General features: G+C 50.7%; 7 protein-coding genes across 7 annotated transcripts; 3 read left to right on the top strand and 4 right to left on the bottom strand.

Annotated features, from left to right (window-relative positions):
- Positions 1-239: 239 nt before the first annotated feature.
- ASPSYDRAFT_191418 (uncharacterized protein) lies at positions 240-2561 on the bottom strand (the record flags this gene model as incomplete). Its single annotated transcript, XM_040843647.1, has 2 exons — positions 240-2164; positions 2282-2561. 2 exons carry the CDS (start codon positions 2559-2561, stop codon positions 240-242), a joined length of 2205 nt encoding a protein of 734 aa, XP_040707532.1.
- Positions 2562-3895: 1334 nt separating this feature from the next.
- Positions 3896-4598, top strand: ASPSYDRAFT_142138 (uncharacterized protein; the record flags this gene model as incomplete). Its single annotated transcript, XM_040841215.1, has 2 exons — positions 3896-4028; positions 4114-4598. The coding sequence occupies 2 exons, from the start codon at positions 3896-3898 to the stop codon at positions 4596-4598; spliced, it is 618 nt and encodes a 205-aa protein (XP_040707531.1).
- Positions 4599-4815: 217 nt separating this feature from the next.
- On the bottom strand, positions 4816-7959 carry ASPSYDRAFT_25773 (exocyst subunit SEC5; the record flags this gene model as incomplete). The annotated part of the gene is made up of 2 exons (XM_040844203.1): positions 4816-5547; positions 5599-7959. 2 exons carry the CDS (start codon positions 7957-7959, stop codon positions 4816-4818), a joined length of 3093 nt encoding a protein of 1030 aa, XP_040707530.1.
- Positions 7960-8403: 444 nt separating this feature from the next.
- On the top strand, positions 8404-9952 carry ASPSYDRAFT_53367 (isocitrate dehydrogenase (NAD(+)) IDH2; the record flags this gene model as incomplete). Its single annotated transcript, XM_040848676.1, has 6 exons — positions 8404-8493; positions 8557-8622; positions 8785-8871; positions 8933-9055; positions 9106-9825; positions 9881-9952. The coding sequence occupies 6 exons, from the start codon at positions 8404-8406 to the stop codon at positions 9950-9952; spliced, it is 1158 nt and encodes a 385-aa protein (XP_040707529.1).
- Positions 9953-10259: 307 nt separating this feature from the next.
- ASPSYDRAFT_25771 (uncharacterized protein) lies at positions 10260-11318 on the bottom strand (the record flags this gene model as incomplete). The annotated part of the gene is made up of 4 exons (XM_040844202.1): positions 10260-10591; positions 10664-10853; positions 10920-11065; positions 11141-11318. The coding sequence occupies 4 exons, from the start codon at positions 11316-11318 to the stop codon at positions 10260-10262; spliced, it is 846 nt and encodes a 281-aa protein (XP_040707528.1).
- Positions 11319-11528: 210 nt separating this feature from the next.
- Positions 11529-14440, top strand: ASPSYDRAFT_127161 (tubulin gamma complex associated family protein; the record flags this gene model as incomplete). The annotated part of the gene is made up of 2 exons (XM_040840470.1): positions 11529-11649; positions 11703-14440. The coding sequence occupies 2 exons, from the start codon at positions 11529-11531 to the stop codon at positions 14438-14440; spliced, it is 2859 nt and encodes a 952-aa protein (XP_040707527.1).
- A 196-nt stretch (positions 14441-14636) lies between these two features.
- Positions 14637-17615, bottom strand: niaD (nitrate reductase NiaD; the record flags this gene model as incomplete). Its single annotated transcript, XM_040841086.1, has 7 exons — positions 14637-15538; positions 15595-16218; positions 16268-16491; positions 16546-16781; positions 16844-17102; positions 17165-17264; positions 17333-17615. 7 exons carry the CDS (start codon positions 17613-17615, stop codon positions 14637-14639), a joined length of 2628 nt encoding a protein of 875 aa, XP_040707526.1.
- Positions 17616-18309: the final 694 nt, after the last annotated feature.

Genomic DNA, 18309 nt, shown 5'->3' with positions numbered 1-18309 from the left:
CGCTGCTCATATTGTTGTACGGAAAGTGGAAGATGGGCCTGCATTCCGGGGGCTTTCTGAGTTAGTCTGACAGACCCTAGTTGTTCTTATCTATTATGGCCCGTGTTTAGGGATAATGTATGGGAAGGTCGGTAGGTGGGCAATACGCAAAAGGCAGCAAGCGGCACCCTTTTGGAGGTGGGATGATATCCACTCCTAGTGCAACGACGGGACAGTGCGGCTTCCGTTTTTGTATCTGGTTATAACCCACGGCCTTCAGGCAACCTGTCTGGATTGTGGACGTCTAGACCGCGAAGCTTTCTGGCTAGCAGACTTTCTCCTTCAGGACTTCCAGTAGAGCCTAGTTGACAACCACCGTATCCTGCATCACCTTTATTAAGTTTGCTATAACGCTCTTGCTCAGGAGTCTGCATTTCAGACGGCGCCGGGCTCCCTAGTGGGACAATTTCACTTCGAATTGAGGGAATAGGTCGAAAAGGGTGTGGTGGGCGCTCATCACTTGCGCGGAAGTTTGGAGGGCGAGGGGAGGTTCCCCGTGGTCCTTTTTCAGCGCTCAGTCTTGAGTTTACCCGTAGCGAGTTAGGCTCACGGGATGATTTATAAGGCGAATAGCGAGGTTCGGGATGCTGAATTTCATTTCTGAGCTTCTCTTTGCCATCAGGTACGCGGTTGGCGAACACAACACGGATACTGGAGTGGAGATAGTAGCGGCCTCTAGATGGACAGCAGATATTTAGATGAATCAGATACCTCAGGACGGGCTTGTCCTTTGGGTCATCGGAGTTCGACAAAGATGCCTCGGGGCGATCAGTGCCGTAATTTGACCGGGCGGACAAGGGCATGTCAATAATCGGACCAGCCGAATAGCTTCTTTGTCGAATGAACGTTTTGGTTCCAGGTTCCATATCGCTCAGGTCATATGGAACAAGGAATAGTTTTACAGCGGTCTTGTTCGGGTTCTTTATCATGACCTGCAGTTGGCCTTGCTCTGGAATCCGGTAACAGCCACCAGAAGGGGATTTGGGAGACTCTGTCCTTCTGTGTCTCTTTTCTATTCTCCGTAGAGTTTCCTGCTCGTTCTGCTTTGTCTGTATAACATCCGTGGTGCGATGACTGTTGAGGCTGTCGACCGGGCTCTGGGGACGTCTGCGCCGCCGATTATTGCTTGACGCGTCTCTCGGTAGCGAGTTCTCAAGGTCAATTGTTCCAACATACGGACTAGGGCTATCATCAGAGATCGTGCGTCCATTTCCGGAGGTTGGATAACTATAAAAAACGGCTGGAAACGGAACCGTGACGTGCGGTGGGCATTTGAGACCGGCTTTTGTTTTGCTTTTGCCCAAAACACCAATTTGGGCAGTGAAATCCAAGGGTTTCGATGGACACGTTGACATTCTTCCTCGAAGTATTGACTCTTCGTACGATCCAACCATTGGGGCGTGAGTCCTGTAAGACACTTCAGAAGAAAGTGATGGTCTTCTAGGCCTAGGTGAATGTCCTTGGACAGATGAAGCTAGTTGAAGACTATATGACGAAGCCAGTGACCGGTGAGGGTTGCGCGAGCCATTGGATAACCAATCCCATCTTATCGGGTGATTGGCGCCAGATTGTGCCTGCAGGTCTCGAAATGTGTCTGGCGGAAGCGTCCGTCGTCGGTTAGCCTTGTCGAATAAAACTATTGGGTCCTCGGAGTCCGTCCGAGGAGAGAAATCCAAGTCGGTATTGTTTGCCTGGTGAACCAGAGGGCTAGTTGGCGTCTTGAGGACATAGCTAGACGAAAATGATCCAAGAGACGGCGCCGGTGAGCGGTTTGCCTCGGATACTCGGGCTTCGAGAGCTTGTAACGGAGCGGTTTGCGTTCGCGACGGGAAAGACGGAGCAAACCACGGCGTCGTAGGAGAAGAAGAGAAGAAAGGGAGACCAATGTTGGTTCTCCGGTCAGGTATTGGGGATTGTGGTATTTGTTGCTGCCGCTCGAGTTCCGGTGTACCCTCACGAAAGTCGCCGGAATGGAGTGCCGAGCGGGGACGTTCAATTTCAGCCGGGGATGCAAGCTCTGAACTGCGGTCTGGGAAATTTTCAGGTACATCGCTTCCTATTGATTGCTCGTTCATCATTTGAGGTTTTTCTGGTGTACGTAGCATGTGGTTATCCGACTCAGAATCTCCTATCTATGAAAATGGTGGTTGTTAGCATATCGAGAAGCACAAATATGGTATGAATTGACCGAGACGGTGCAGTGGAAAGCACAAGCATAGGGTGAGGGATCTTCCAGGTAAACCTACCGAGTAGTACTGCGGCCATTTTGGGCTCTCTGCAGTTTTGATGTAATGGATCAATTGCTCTCGATCATGCGCATGAAGCCGTGCGGCCGGACTTAGATTTCTTGGGCGACGCTCGTAAGGATTTCTGTCCGTGTGCTGGGATGAATCAATATTTCTCTCAGCTTCATGGTAATTTAGCCAGCTGGGGTGGTGTCGGTGCTCGTCTTGGGTCCTTTGCTGGTCATCAGACCAAAGATCGTAAAACTGCCGACTATCGGGATCTTGAAAGATGGGCATTGTCACCGGGATATCGGGAGGCAAGTGTAGCCTATAAAGGTCGCAACCATCGCAACAGAAAAGTCTGGAAGTAGAATGGTATAACCTGAGCAGTTGTCTGAGGGTGCGTGGAGTGATCGAAGTAATGTAGTCAGCGGTGGCGGCAAGTATCGGTGTGGATAAAGACTATCGATAAAGGACTGCGACAAGGGCCGATAAGGGATGTCGGAGGCGCTCTCCAAATGACGGCAGTGGTCAAGTACGGAAGCTCAGAGAACGCAGGGAGTTCGTTATTCTTGTCCACCGGGGACAAAATGGTGTGGTGAGGAGGGAGGAGATGAGATAAAAGGACGGAGGAGCGCGGGTTTCGACTTGGGACATGGGAGTCATCGCCTTTCCCCACCCGCATCCCTCACGTTCCCGATATAGACCTCATGCGCGGCCGCTGAGAAACGCCCTAAATCTCGTCATTCATCATTCTTGTGTCATCCCTAGAATTAATTGTCTATTTACTGTACACCCACAAATCACCCCAGGTCCCCAGCCGACATCCTGTTCATGCTTTACCGCTAATTGTAAGTTGTAACTATACATTTGGGTACAGTTGGGCTGGTGACACCTCATATGTACGGCGATAGCGGACAACAGCAAATGGCCCAATGTGTACCTTCTGCTCCTAGCGCAATTACTACCAGGTTTCCTGCTGTCCTATTTCGGGTCGGAGGTTGTAACTGCCCAGAGACCCAAACCCGTCCTAGAACATGGGTAAGTCAGCGTCGTCGGCGTGGTGGATCTGGTCAGTTGACTCGAGTACCTTGCCATTCGGGAAATGGTACCTTCGTGGTCTTGCTGTGACGAAGTTTCCGGTTCAGCTTCTCAGCAGTCGCTCTCCCAGGACTGAGTTCACTAGTTTAATGATGCCTTGTCCTGATCGGATCATATAACCTTACCAGGCATAATGCTGATTGTCTAGCTAAAACATGTATTTCGGCAGGTGGCGCCAGTCACTCTGGCCGCAGTGCTTGGATGTTTCTGCTTGGGCCCCCTGGGACAAGCCCATTCCAAATGGTCACACAGGCCCAGTCCGTAAAGAACTCCGTAAAAGTCTTGTCCTTATCTGAGGGTTGCAACTCATATCCCTAATTTACTCTTAATGTTCCCATGGTCCCGCGGCACTGGGTGGTAACGGGCAAGAACCAAGCTAGACCAAAACAGGAAGTCCCACTGATTGCCGGCAGGCTGGCGCCGTCTTATCGAAGATTTTCCAAAGTTCTTGGAGAGCGTACCAGCACGCATCCGACTAGAATATTTCCCCCAGACTTGCACTTGAAATAATCCACGCCTTCTCTCTCATAATGGCACCCAAACGACCTCTCGAAAAGGCGCCCTCTAACAAAAAGTCCCAACTCGACCCCACGGCTAACAAGAAGCGCAAGGGCTTCTCTGTCGGCCCTGCAAACCTACCTGACGGCACCTACCGTCGCAAAGGTACTCACCCTTTAGCGGACTGCTTGCTAGACCAATTATCAGACAAACTCAGCAGATAACTAACATTTTTTTTTTTTCTCATTAGCCCAGAAAATCAAAGCCGACCTGATCCAAAAAGCCAAGGTCAAGAAGGAGTATGCCAAAGTAAAAGCCGCCGAACTCGCCGCGCCCCAGCCCAAGCAATTCTATCTCCGACGAGAAGAGGAAGAGAATAAGGATGAAGATGGAGAAGATCAGGTTCCAGAGCCTGCAAGCCTGGAACTCCACCCTGATCGACAGGCGATGGTAGATTCTGGCGAACCGGCGCCCGAGCAGGTAGAAGGGAGAGGAGGACCAGGAGGACGGAAAAATCGAAAACCGAAGCGATCAGCATTTGCGAAGGAGATGGAAATTGCAGAAAAGAGAAGGCAGGCGGCTGAGAAGAAGAGAGAGCAACGCGAGTTTAGGGCGAAGGATAGAGACGCTATGGTGCGCGCGAAACGGCCGGACCAGTATGGGAAGAGAAGATTAGGGAGAGAGAGCCATGTTTTGCTCAGTCGGGTCCAGAGGATGGTTGGCGAGTCTGCGTAGTTGCAGAAGGCTGGACAAAAAAGTGATTTCTTGCAAGCATGATGATACCCGATGTATGATGGTTATTGTTTTGTTCTACGTACCTTTTATTTACGCATAACTTGTATAGACGGATAGTGCTTGTCTATTTAGCCCAAGGTTTTGAACATTTAAGAGTCATCGTGAAGCTAATATATGGATATATAGTGTAAATTCTCAACCGAGAGGAGCTGGTAACTCAGGCAGAAGTAGGTTTCTGCGGATTGCCACTTCTCGGCTTTCTAAAGCAAGCAAACTCGCCCTTGGTCTTCTCCCTTAGCCTCTTCAGGATACCCCTCATCTCGCCTAGCTCAGACTGAAGGCGAGCCCTCGCTTCGTGGGTGGTCCGACGATCTAATTCCACATAGATCTGACTTTGTACGGCGGAAGCCTCCTCAGAGGAATACTGCGACATCGTCTGGGCGATGAACTCGGTGTCGAGAGTAGCCTGTATTAACGAGTTCAGGGAGAATGCAGGCCGTGAGTTGAAAGCGCTCATGAGTGATTTGGATACTTGTGTTAACATATGTGTGAGGACGATCGATAGCAGTGGCGAGTGCCCTGCAGCAGCTGATCGGCTCGCTGTAGAGGAAGATGTGGAGGGAATGGTTGTTGAAATTTCCGTGTGGACAAGCACAAGTATTAGCAATGCATTGTACACATACGGCCGTACTTGTTCAGGGCGGGATGCAGAGGGTTCCCAAGTTGGGGATGTGACGCCTTCCATGATAATGTTCTTCAGGCTGCTGATTGTAGGCCCTGCGTAGGACTGGAATAACCGTTGGTCAACCTGATCAAGGAACTGCCGGATTATCTTGGCTTCATCTGCGAGTGTCACTGAAAATGAAGACTCGAAGTTGGCGACAAGCTGTGGAACAAGGTCTGCTTGGAGCGCCTTTATATTTGAAAGTGTGAGGAGGATTCGGACATTCTATAAGTTTGTTAGACACGTTTTAGCTCAAAGGGATCAAATGTGACTTACTCTGTTTTGAGCATCGACAGCGTCTGCCGCAAGAAGCGCTGATGACCCATCGTTCTTGCTGTGAACTGCTGTAGACTCCGGCACAGACCATTCGTCATCCTTTTCCTGAGTGGTCGGATGTTCCGCTGTCTCAACAAGACCACCAAGTGCCTTCTCGATGCTGATTATGAACTCCCGACGAACCATTTGGAGTAGTTTTGTAGATGGCTGTGAAACAACGGCGACAGTTCCCGGTTTCGCCATTGCTTCGGACATGAAAAGGATCTTTTGCAACCCAGTAAGCACGGCATTCTGGAAATTGACAAATAGTGTCGGCATTTTTGTCAAATCTCTTCGCTTTGGGTCCCGCGTCCAGTCTTCCAACATCCTACAGACTTCCGCATCTTTCTCCCATGCCGAACAAGCGATGCGTACAGCGCGTTCCCTTATGACACTTACAAGCCCTCTGAGTAGTTCGCGAGTGTTGCTGCTGTTTGCGACCGGTTCTAGAGTAGCCATCTCACCTGCCGCAGCTCCAATTATAACAAGGAATTGGCCCAGATAATTGATTCCGCTGAGAGAGTTTGAAAATGGCGGCCAAAAAGCGTAGTCCTCCCATAGTTCACCGCGTTTGGGGGGTGGGAAGGGCATGTTCTTTGGATCGAGCTTGAAGCGCGACTCGGTCGGTGTTACCCCCAGACTTATTGGACTACTAGGGCTCGATGGTGAGACTGGGGACGTGAGAAGAGAGACATCCTCCACCGGTGGTTCGGCGAACAACGAGAGGACACCGTCTCGAACTAGACTAACTAGCTCGATAAGGCCTTTCTGTAGATCTCTGATATCGCTGGAGGCAAATTTGTGGTGTTTCCGGCTTTCCCCTTCGAATCCCGCCGGGAGAAGCTTCTGTTTATTACCGTCGATGAATGACTGGGCGACTTCCCAGAAATCCAAGACTTCGCCAAGGATGCCTCCATGTGATGATAACAACCTGGTCAGGTATGTATGGACACATTCCCAAAGCTCTATCACTTGATCGGAGTCTGGAAGTGGCGATGGCTCCGTTGAGCCGTCCTGGGGAGCTCTGCGCAAATATGAAGCCACCTCCTGAGGTGTTGGCTCTGGGCCGCTAGCCAGACGACGTCTAAGAATTTCCATCTCGACCTTGCCGCGATCACAAAAAGCTTTCGTCTTCGCCCTTAGGTAGTCGTAACGACTGAGAAGCCACACCCAGATAGGGTTGTCGTCCACACCTAGTTCCAACAAGGCGCCAATCAACTCCATGTATTCCTCCACCGGACCGGAGGTTGTGATTCTTGTAGATGTGCTCGGTGCCTCATTGAGGCGCCTCCAAAGGTCGCCCTTGAACCCTTGGATCTGTTGGTCGACATCAATCCACATCCTACCCAACGCTAAGATAACATGAGTTTCTTCGTCCGTCAATGCTCGACCCTCCCTCGTTGCGGCATCGGCAATGACCTTTGCATCTTGAGTAAGAGCTCTCGCCTTGCGATATTGTTCGAAAACAGATTCATAGTCTCTCTGCTTGATAGATTTTGAGAGAAGCCCGCCGATATCGTACACCTCTCGGTGCCTCTCCATGCTCTCCACGACGGCCTTCAGCATTTCTTCTCGCTCGCGCCCGCTCAATGCTGGCCCCCAGACTTCCTCCGCCTTAACAGACGCTTCCGTTAGAGGCACCCTAATGCCCTTCACACCATAGTCGCTCTCCTTCAGCAACGCGTTCTTGTTCGAATCTGCTTCTGAGGGTGGGAAGCCATGTTTGGCACCGGAAATGCTCCGCAGGTGACTCGCTGACCTGCGATGAGCTGTCAAGTCCTGTTCCCTTCCTTGGTGCCTCATCTCCGTGTATACACTGTCAATGGTTGCCTTCGCCCGGACAAACCTCTCGAAGTTTGCCTCGACAAGGACTTTCAACGAGGCCGACTTCTGGTCGATAGATTGGGAAAGGAAATTGAGGCCTTCAACGAGGGTTTTAATCGACGCGTCAGAATGGACCTGCGATAGAAAAAGTGCGGGGGAGAACCCCGTTGAGGAGAGGAGGAAGCGATTCCGTAGTCGGCTATCATCAGCGACCGCTAACCCTCGTTTCTTCAGAGAACTGAGAACACTGTTCGTCGAGCCCAACGGGTCAGGCTCGTCAACCTTGACAAGATTCTCCCTACCACTGTTTCCCTTTAACGATCCCGGACCAGGACCAGCCCGACTGTTGCTCCGATCGAGGACATGGTAACTAGACCTCGAACCATGGTGCTGGAGGGCGGCCTCCTCCTCCTCGTCTTCATCGTCAAGCTCGGCGGGCCATTCCTCTGGATATGCCGATGGTAAATTGTAGAAGTGGGCGACGTCGGCGTCAGTCATCCTGGCGAGCGCAAGCTTGAGCTCCACCAAGGGGACCGGTATGGGAGATAAACGGCCAACGGCGGAGGCGCATGCAGATAAAGCACGAGGGAGCGGAAAGTGACGACTGGCGACGGGAGTGTGGAGAAGCAGGTCGACAACAGGATTGACCTGGATCTAGTCAAGAAGCGGAATAAGAGGGCGTAAGAGCGAGCTGGCGCGTTTCGCTCGGGGCGACTTATCTGATGAGACCCAAGACTCCAAGTGGACCAGACACGGCCTCCCAGGCAGTCCCATCCCGGTCGGATCGGCTGCGGCGGTCCCGATCGAAACTTCAATCAGTCTCTCTTCCCGCACACGGTTCATCCGCCGCCTTCCTCTTCTCTCCCTTTCGCTCTTCTCTCCCATCCAATCCCTCCTTTTGCCAGTTCTCTAGCTTGTCGCTGATTCTGGGGTATCGTCACAATGTTTGCTACAAGGAACCTCGTCACCCCCGCCCGCCAATGCCTGCGAACAACACGTGTGGCTCCGAGCCTCGCAGCTCCTCGTCTGCAGGTAATGCAGCGCCCTGCCCTCGCAATGAGGTCAAATATTTATAGCCCACTGACTGTTGTTTAGCTCCGCTGCTATTCCGCTGCTGCCGACGACCGTGTTGCTAAGTTCAAGGGACAGAAGGGTCCTGATGTATGTTCGCTATTTCGAAGCTCTTTTCTTTTTTTTGCTGTCCACTCCTTTGGTCCGAATATCGGCAGTTTCTCAAATTGACGTTATTTTGAGAAATGTTTCTGGATTGAGGACTTTTTTTTTTGTTTGGTTCGCTTCTAACATGATTGATCGCGATTTTAGGGAAAATACATGGTCACCTTGATCGAGGGTGATGGTATCGGTCCCGAGATCTCGCAGTCCGTCAAGGATATCTTCTCCGCCGCAAATGTAACGCGTCCCCTGCCACCGGTATATTAGTTGCGGAATTCTTATACTAAGTCGTTCGCAGGCCCCGGTCAGTTGGGAGTCCGTCGATGTCACTCCCATCTTGAAGGATGGCAAGACCGCCATTCCCGATGCTGCCATTGAGAGTGTCCGCAGGAACTACGTTGCGCTCAAGGGGCCCCTTGCCGTATGTGATATCCACGTTTGTCGAATCGCGCATTGCTAAAACAATACCAGACCCCCGTTGGAAAGGGCCACGTCTCCCTGAACCTTACCCTTCGCCGCACCTTCAACCTTTTCGCCAACCTGCGTCCCTGCCGTTCGGTCGCTGGCTACAAGACCCCCTACGACAACGTCGATACCGTGCTGATCCGTGAGAACACCGAGGGTGAATACTCTGGTATTGAGCACGTTGTTGTCGATGGTGTCGTGCAGAGCATCAAGCTCATCACCCGGGAGGCTTCTGAGCGCGTCCTGCGCTTCGCCTTCCAGTACGCTCGTTCTATCAACAAGAAGAAGGTCCGTGTCGTGCACAAGGCTACCATTATGAAGATGTCCGACGGTCTTTTCTTGAACACTGCCCGTGAAGTCGCCAAGGACTTCCCCGACGTCGAATTCGATGCTGAGCTGCTGGACAACTCTTGCTTGAGGATCACGACCGACCCTACTCCTTACAACGACAAGGTCCTCGTCATGCCCAACCTGTACGGTGACATTCTTTCCGACTTGTGCGCCGGTCTGATCGGTGGTCTCGGTCTGACCCCCTCCGGTAACATTGGTGACGAGTGCTCGATCTTCGAGGCTGTCCACGGTTCCGCCCCCGACATTGCTGGCAAGGGCCTTGCCAACCCCACTGCTCTGCTTCTCAGCTCTATCATGATGTTGCGGCACATGGGTCTCACTGAGCACGCTGTTCGCATCGAGAAGGCGATCTTCGACACACTCGCCGAGGGCAAGGTAAGACTTTCTAACATTGTCCATCTCGTCAAATGCTAATACGTCTTACCAATAGGCCCTCACTGGTGACTTGGGTGGTAAGGCTAAGACCCACGAGTATGCTGATGCCATCATCAAGCGCCTGTAAGGGATTCAGTCCATTCCCTGTACTATATCCCTCCCCTTGTTTTCTTTTAGCCCCATGAATGAATTAGACTAAATATAGTGATCTACTATACGTATTGAAATGTATCTAGATTTCCAATGACTGTTCAACAGCTCCTAATTTCCGTAGCACATATTACATTTTTGTACTATTCTTGGAGACAATTCATTCGGTAGTCATACATCGCTGGATAATGTAACATGGTAAACCCGTACTAACGCCCGTACCCTGATTTCCGAGGTATCAATATGTGCATCTCAATCGAAAAGACACCAACCACAAAAATAAATCAGTTTCCCCGCCGACGACCTCTTCTTGCAACGCCGCCTCCCCTTCTCCCCCGTTTGGATTGGGTCGTCCGGGCTCGCGTGCTCCGACCCGTTGGTGAGCTGCCCGTCTCCCCATCTCCGTCGTCCTCGCTTTCTTCCTTTGCGCCATCACTCTCCTCTTCTTCGCTCTCTTCGTGTTCCTCCTCGGATTCTGCTTCTTCCTCTTCCTCTTCAGAGCTTTGCTGGCGGGTCTCGACTGCAACATGGAGGCGCGAAGATCGTTTTCCCCGTCCAGGGGGACGCCCACGGCCCGGTTTTCGGCCTCGTGGAGGGGCCGGCGATGAGCGTGGTTCTAACCCAACGGACAGTTAGCTTCAAATTTATTGACGACGGAGAAAGTATTAGATCAAATATAAGGACGAACCATCTGTGTCAGCTACGGTGCTCCCTCTCCGCGATTCAGCCTGGCCACTAGGCGCGGGGGATTGCGAGCCTTCCATTGCTAATCTTCGCTCGAACATCATATCGCCATATTCGTCCTCGGGAAGTTCGAATGGACAATACACTTCCTTTCCTTCGGCGTCATCCGAAACCTCCGTTACAAGCGAGTCTTCCTGTTGTTCAACCGAGTGTGAGCGCGGTTGGGGTCGTCATTATATGGCTTTAGTATATTCACATACCCTTTCATCAAGCGCTGATAAATTATACAACGTCCCTAGTTTCTGCCAGATCCCCGGTATCCGTGTGTGCTCGGCATGTGAAGGCGCATAACCTTGACTCTTCATAAACTCTGATATTGCGACCATTCGGAAATGTTTATGCATGCCTGATTAATTGTCCCGTTAGCGGGCGATTATTTATATCACACCAGACTGTTAATAACAGGAGGGGCGAGACGAACCAACAGGTTTCCATTTGATGATTCCCTTGAGCAACGCCGTCTCCTGCTCATCAGTCCAAGGATCCGCAACCAAGTCATAGCTTGGGGTACGCTGAGCGGCGCTTTCAGCTGGTGTGTTGGCGGGAGACTGAGGATTCTCCGCCTGAGTGTTGAGCTTAGGTTTCTTTCTTGGAGGCATTGGGAATGATAACAAACAAATCCCAACCCGTAAACGACGTAATTGATCCGATAATTGATCTGACCGAGCGAGATGTTCGGGCTCCCGAGCGAAGGCGGTGAGGTTTAAGTTCGACCTTCGCGGCGCGCGATCCCCACGCGTCGTGAATATTGATAAGGAACAGCGATTGTATCGAATTATCCTGCCGTGACTCGATATGAGTCGGTGACAATGGACCATGAAGATTACGTCTCGAACCCATTCTCCAGTGATGGGCTCTGGCGGCTTTCGAAGTTCACTTTGGAGTCTCTCCAGCCGCTAGAGCCTCTACCTTGGAACGATAATCTCCCCGGTATGTGGTAGCTCTCGGGTTTTTTTTGGGTCTTAACTCTTACTTTCGAGCAGACCTTTCAGGAGGCATTTTCAAGAGCCCGTTGGATTTGTTCGACAAGGATGGGTCGAAATTGCACGAATTAGACATATTCGGAGCCGACCTTTTTGAGCCGAGTGTGTTTGCGGAGTCGATAACGGATATATCGAGTGACGGTCAACATGACGCTAGCATCAGCGAACAGGATGTTGACGACGGGCTTGAGGACTTTTGGAGACTTGAGAACGTCGACCTAGCAACAAATACCAGCAACGTTCCAAGATCATGGGAGAAATACCATGACCGCCATTTTATCGAACCTCGTTCAGCATACTTCAGTGAGTCAGGAGCAAAGGGGTTCGACGCTGCAATTGAGCAACAAAGTAAACACGAAGATCTCGGTAAAGCGAGGCGTATTGCCCATAATGATGTCTTCTTCCAATCCCTGTTTCGGCTTGGTTTAGGATGGAGCTCCATGCTCTTCCGGTACAACGAAAGGCAAAAGAAGTTCGAGAGAACTGTTAAGAATCTTCGAGTTTCCGGAGTTAGCCCTCTCGCCCTCGGTGGCATAACAGACGAGATTATACAATGTGGAAATAACATGCAACGAGTGCGGGCTTTCATCAAGAGGGTCCCGAATGAGGCGGCGGAGCCATCTGCGATGTCAGCATTCTCTACTGCTGCGTCCGTGGTAGTTTACACGCTGGAAAAGCAATTACTCGGTTTTTTCAAGCACATTAGTTCAGTCCTGCAGATCAGAGCCCTATTTCAAAGATGTGGTGAGCTGGTAGGGGTTCTGGCAAACATGATGGATGCCGTGGAAAAAGCCGGGTCGGAGGCTCGAATCATTTCCTCTGTATTCAAACTGGCAGCCCATTATTCGCACATATATGGCCAGAACGAGGGGCTTTTCCGAGAGATTGTCTTCAAAGTTGTAGGGCCGTGGTTGAACTACGTCGAATCATGGATCGGATTTCGTCCAGAAACATCCTCATCAATGGAGCTTTTGACCAGTGGTAGAAGCTTCATTTTTCTCGAGAAGCATGATGATAAGGGAAAAATTCAATTACAGGAAAGATTCGACTATATGTATCTTCCAGATCAGATGCCTTCGTTCGTCCCCCCTGATCAAGCGCGCTTAATCTATGAGAGCGGATGCAGTCTTCGCCTGCTTAAACGGTCCCACCCCGACCATCCTCTCGTGAATGATGGAACATGCGTTGTTGATACCCCGAATCTTGGTTGTGCTGGCACTTGGGCTGAGCTAGAAAGAATACAAACCAAGGCTCGTGACTACGAATCTAGACTACGAGCGGAAGTCCTCAAGTATAACCGAGAGGGGCCATCTCAACACAAAACCACTATCAGGGCCCCTGATAATGCCGAGTCATCAATGCTGCCAGATGCCTTTGACCTCTTTGACATTGATAACGCTCGAAATGTGACTGGTTTACTTGCAGACGATGGAACCATGAGAAAGGAGAAACTTGGCCACTTGCTAGCCGAAAGCGAACGTCTTGGTGAGGAGCAACATTCTGGTCTCGAGACAAACTTCGCGCCTGAATTAACGTCCTCACTCTATCTTTCTCTTGCGCCGTTGCTCTCCTCGCAGGCGCTACTAATAGATTTTTCTTGCCTACACCTGCTTTTCAAGGAACACAAGTTGAGAGACCATTTGAGTTTGCAATGGCGTTTCCAACTTCTGGGCGACGGTTATTTTACATCTCGTCTTTCCCATTCCCTCTTTGATCCTGAAATGGAAAGTGGCGAACGAAAAACGGGAGTTGTACGGAGTGGTGTTCACACAGGTTTACGCCTAGGGAGTCGAGATACCTGGCCTCCAGCAAGCTCAGAGCTGCGCCTGGTGCTGATGGGCGTTCTCAATGAATGTTATTATGGCGAGTATGCAGATGGTTCTGGGAACCCAGAATTTGAGAAAGAGATGGAACTCCCTGGTGGGCTGAGTTTCTCTATCCGCGAGTTGACAGAAGCAGAAATTGCCAAGTGCAAGAACCCTAACGCCATTGAAGCGTTGGACTTTCTTCGTCTACAGTACAAACCGTCGAACGTTTTAGACGCCATCATTACTCCACGCTCTCTCAGAAAGTACGATTGTCTCTTCAAACAACTACTGCGACTCCTTCGGATGGTCTCAGTTGTAAAAGGAATCATTCGGGATTCAACAGCGAGGGATTCTCTCTCAGGAGATACTCGAAACATAATACAAAGGTTCCGGATAGACAGCCAACATTTCGTACTCGGCCTCAGCGATTATTGCTTCCAACTTGGCATTGGATCCACATGGCGGCGATTCCAGGAGACATTATCTAAAATCGAATCCTGTCTAGATCGGGGCGATATCGATGGTACTATCGAAGCTGCCCATTCCATCCCCAGACTTAGGGCGTATCACGAAGACACCTTAGATCAGATGATATTCGCGCTTTTCCTGAGCAAACGACACACCGAGGTTGCCAAGCTGCTAGATGGCATATTTGACACAATCCTCAAATTTGCTCCGCTTTCGCGAATGGATGGAATGCATGGCGTGCGGCATGAAAGCGAGGCCGCCATTACACGCTTATACGCCGTGTTTAGAAAACAAACTTCCGCGTTTGTCGGGTATCTTCGCGGACTTGACGGTGCAAGGGCGGCTGCGCCATCTAAGTCACTGGGCAGAAGCAGATCTGGAATGGCGTTTGCGTCGAGGGAAGGTCCTACGAATGTGTTTGACCATCTTCTGGTGCGGTTAGACATGAAGAGGTACTACTGATTAAAAATCTACAAAGGCTTTGAGGCGGATTAGGGTCATCGGTGCTACGAGAAGCCTGAACCGATCACTGACTGCTTTCTATTAATATAATTCATAGTCGTGTACATATCTTACCAATACCCAATTCCAAAAAAAAAAGACAAAAAAAAAACCAAAGCCTGTTTCTACGCCCAAAAACAAGACAGAGTAACCACGTCTAAAAGTAATGGAGGTTCGACTCCTTCCACCCCAACGATAAGAGGGTTTCCTTAGAAGCCTTTTCCATCGGACCAGGCCCACAAACCAAAACCATCGTCTGCTCATCCGGGGCTCCGGCGTACTCCTTAATCAACTTCTCGTCTATACGCCCCCTCCTCCCCCTCCAGTCGCCAGAACCCTTAGTCAGGGTATGCACAATCTTACACTTCTCCCCACACTGAGCCTCATACCCGTCCAGCTCCTCACGAAGAAGAATATCCTCTTCCAACCGATTGCCATCAAGCAAAACGCACCGCGTGTCATCCTGCTCATCCTGCATGACAGCCCTAAGAACCTGGAAAACAGGCGTAACACCCGTTCCACCACAGATCATTACAAACTCACGCACAGCCCGCTCTTTACCGCTGACAAGGACCTTTCCGGCACCCAGGTACTCGAATCGTCCTGTTGGTCCTTTACACTCAATCACGGAGCCGAGCGATAGTTGTTCCAGTGCGGTTGTCATTTTCCCGCCTGGGACGGTTGAGCTGTCAAAGTAGATTTTTATTAGGATATCGACGGTGCCGAGCTGGTGTGTTTCTGAAATGGGTGTGTATGAGCGGATTATGCTGCTTGATGGGGTCTTAGGATCAGGGGTTTTGAGCATCATGTGTTGACCCGTTGGGAGGCCGAGGGCCTGGGATTCGTGTTCGAGGGAGAGAGTGAAGATGCGGGTGTCCCAGGACACGGCTGTCTTCTTGGTCAGAGTGGCCTTTGTCCAGGATTTGGGGGTTAGGAAAGTATCGCGCGGTGTGGTGTTGGTGTTGTTGTCGGTGCCACCCTTTTGGAGGGCTTCGAGAGAGGTCTTGTCGAGGGTGCCGATATGGTAGTCCGGCATCATCTTTTTGGCAGTTTCGCTGTCTGGTGCGGGGTTTAGTGACTGGTCCTTTTTTTATGGGAGGACATTGGTAACTTACGGATTTCCACGAATTCCTCGGAAACATCTGTTCCTGCTGCTGATATGATACTTTGGGCTCCGCCGGGATGCCCCTCAAGGAAGGCCGTGCCGTCATATACCTCGCCGCTAATGACAAACCAGGGACATTCATCTGTTGAGTTACTCTTGAACTCCTCGAGATTTATCGTCCTATTCACACCCTCCTTCTTCATGTTGACCTCCACCACGGGCTCGGGCTGAACAGGCTCCTCGCCTTCTTGTCTCTCGCCCCAGTTCCCGTTTAGCAGGTCACCACCAGCTTTCTTTATCCGCTCCATCCACCCTCCCGGACCGGTAGGGTCAGTCGGATGTTCAAAAAGCAATTTACCGTTCTCTTTTGTGATTGAGACTCGGAACCAAGGGTTGTTCATCATACCCAGGACAGACCAATACATGTCCTTTGGCTGGAGACTAAGTGCTTCGTCCATCGCACGAACGAGGAGAGCATCACTGTTTTCAAGATCGGGGACGGGGATGTCAAGGGACCAGAAGGACCAGCAGAAGCAGGTTTCTCTCCAGGACATGTCGACTCGGCCGCCGTAGAGTGTGCCCTCGAAGTCACGGTATTTGTCTTCTGCGTACTCGATATTTGCTAGGCGCCATGCTGGGATGACATTAGAATCAGCTGTATTGATAGATATAAGGGAGCGTACATTTTCCCTTATCCAGAGATATCTCGACACGGGTAATTCTCCGACCGCCACCAGCATAGGCGTAACCTTTTGCCGTATAGATGGACTTTGCAGTGGCCAGGTCCAGAACTTCCTTGTGTTGAGGGAATGCGGCAGCAGAGTTGACATTCAGATCATAGATGGCGTACCGGTCATCGCGCCACCATGAAGGGTCTTGGGACGACATATCGGGTGTGACCATGGTCCTATCAAGATATCAGCGAAAGATAGGGTAGCAGTCCATGTGGCGTGGAGCTCACGGTAGAACCCGGTTGTCGTAGATATGGTACCAGTTATCGCTAGGGGCATCAGTAATAATGAGCTTCTTCAACCACTTGACACTGCGTCCTCCAATCTGACCGGGCACGACAGCTCTCAAGGGACGGCCGTGATCTGGTCTCAAATCTTCACCGTTCATTTTGTGCGCGAGCATAATTCCCCTATTGCGGTCCATAACCCAGTTTAGTTTGACGGATGTTCCGTAGTGACCGTTTGGCTATATATGGTTTGTTAGTGAGTGACCGCTTTTCAGGGTCAGATTGATTCGGTAAAGCATACTAGTTTATCAGCACCCTCCATACAGACATACTTCGCCTTCCGCAGCGGCTTAGCACTCTTGATTATATCTGCCATCATGGGCCCGGTGAAGAGTGCAGTTGACAAGCCAGCCGGGCCCCAAGAGAAACCTTTCGATTTTCGGACGGTATTCTGTTCTTTTCGTCTGTTTCCAGCGCATACTAGGGTTATGGGTGCAGTGATCTGGTCGTAGTTTTGTAGGACTTGCTTGAAAGTTAGGTTGATTGGGTTCTCGACCAGCCTGAAGCAGTTGTTAGAGAGGCATCCTACAATTCTCGAAGATATGATGGGGGGCAGCCGCACCCTTCGATGCTGATTTCCCATGTGGGGATGTCTTCGTCTCGAACATGAGGTACTGGTCCGTGGTTCCGTACGTAAAATAGTTCAGGGGATGTTAGGAAGCCTATCTGGTGTGAGCTGGATGCAGGTGTGCAGAGGCAACTGTTGCTTCGGAAGTTGGGTGCAGTCTACCTTCTTGGAACAGCGGTGTCAATGGCGCTTCGACATTGAACGGATGAACACCAGTTAATCTGATCAATCGAGGGTCTCGTGCGACATGACCATCAGGTGTCGCTTTGTCTATACTCAGAACCTCTGAGAGATTCCTTGAAGGAGGTGGTAATGGGATATCTGGAATAACCGGAGCGTCGAGCGGTGGGACTTCTCGCTCTTCGACTTTGATCTGGACGGGTTTGAGAGTATTTTGTCTTGGTGGCCCCTTGGTCGTTCGAACTTGGGTCACAGTAGTAGACATATTGGGAGGATAAGAAAGAAATAAGATGGTACTGTAGAGAATAAAGTATAGAATATAGATTGCGGAGGGGCTCGGATAGAGTTCGAAATCGTAAACTCAGATGCTCAGACCATATGGACTTTATACACAAAGTAAAATAGTATCAAGGTTGCCGTGGGTGATGCAAAAGCATGGGAGTTTCCTTTGAATAGCAGTAAACCTCGAATGTCTTAGCAAGGCCGCAAGTGGTTGGCGAACATGCGGGATTATTCCATCGTTGCAGGATGCGGGATTTTAGAAAGAAACGCTGCTCCTTGCATTGTGCTACATGGAGAGCCTCGGAGAAATACACTAATGCTCTGATTTCAAAGACAAGCAAGCAAAGTTGGAATTCGACGGTCCACTTCCATCTCCGCGGGCCGCAGCAGGCTCCAGAACCTCGACGTCGCGCACAGGAATGTCCGACAGGCCAATGGATCCGACTGGCGGGATCTGCTAATCATCTATCGTGCAATGGGGGGCAATCCAGTGGCGATTATATGTTAAACAAGGCCAATCCTAGCTAATCAACCTGGACGGTGGAAATAGGAATGTGCTAACTGCTGGCACCCAGTGGAGGGCCCTCCGGTCTAGGTATTGGAATGAGCCCACTCTATGATTAATTCCCATTATTCGAGACAAGATTTGATGCTAGCATGATCTCACGTCCGGTCAA

This window comes from Aspergillus sydowii (genome assembly GCF_001890705.1).
Source record: "Aspergillus sydowii CBS 593.65 unplaced genomic scaffold ASPSYscaffold_1, whole genome shotgun sequence".
NCBI lineage: Eukaryota > Fungi > Ascomycota > Eurotiomycetes > Eurotiales > Aspergillaceae > Aspergillus > Aspergillus sydowii.
The sequence above is the reverse complement of the archived record's forward strand: the minus strand, read 5'-3'. Positions and strand labels throughout refer to the sequence as shown.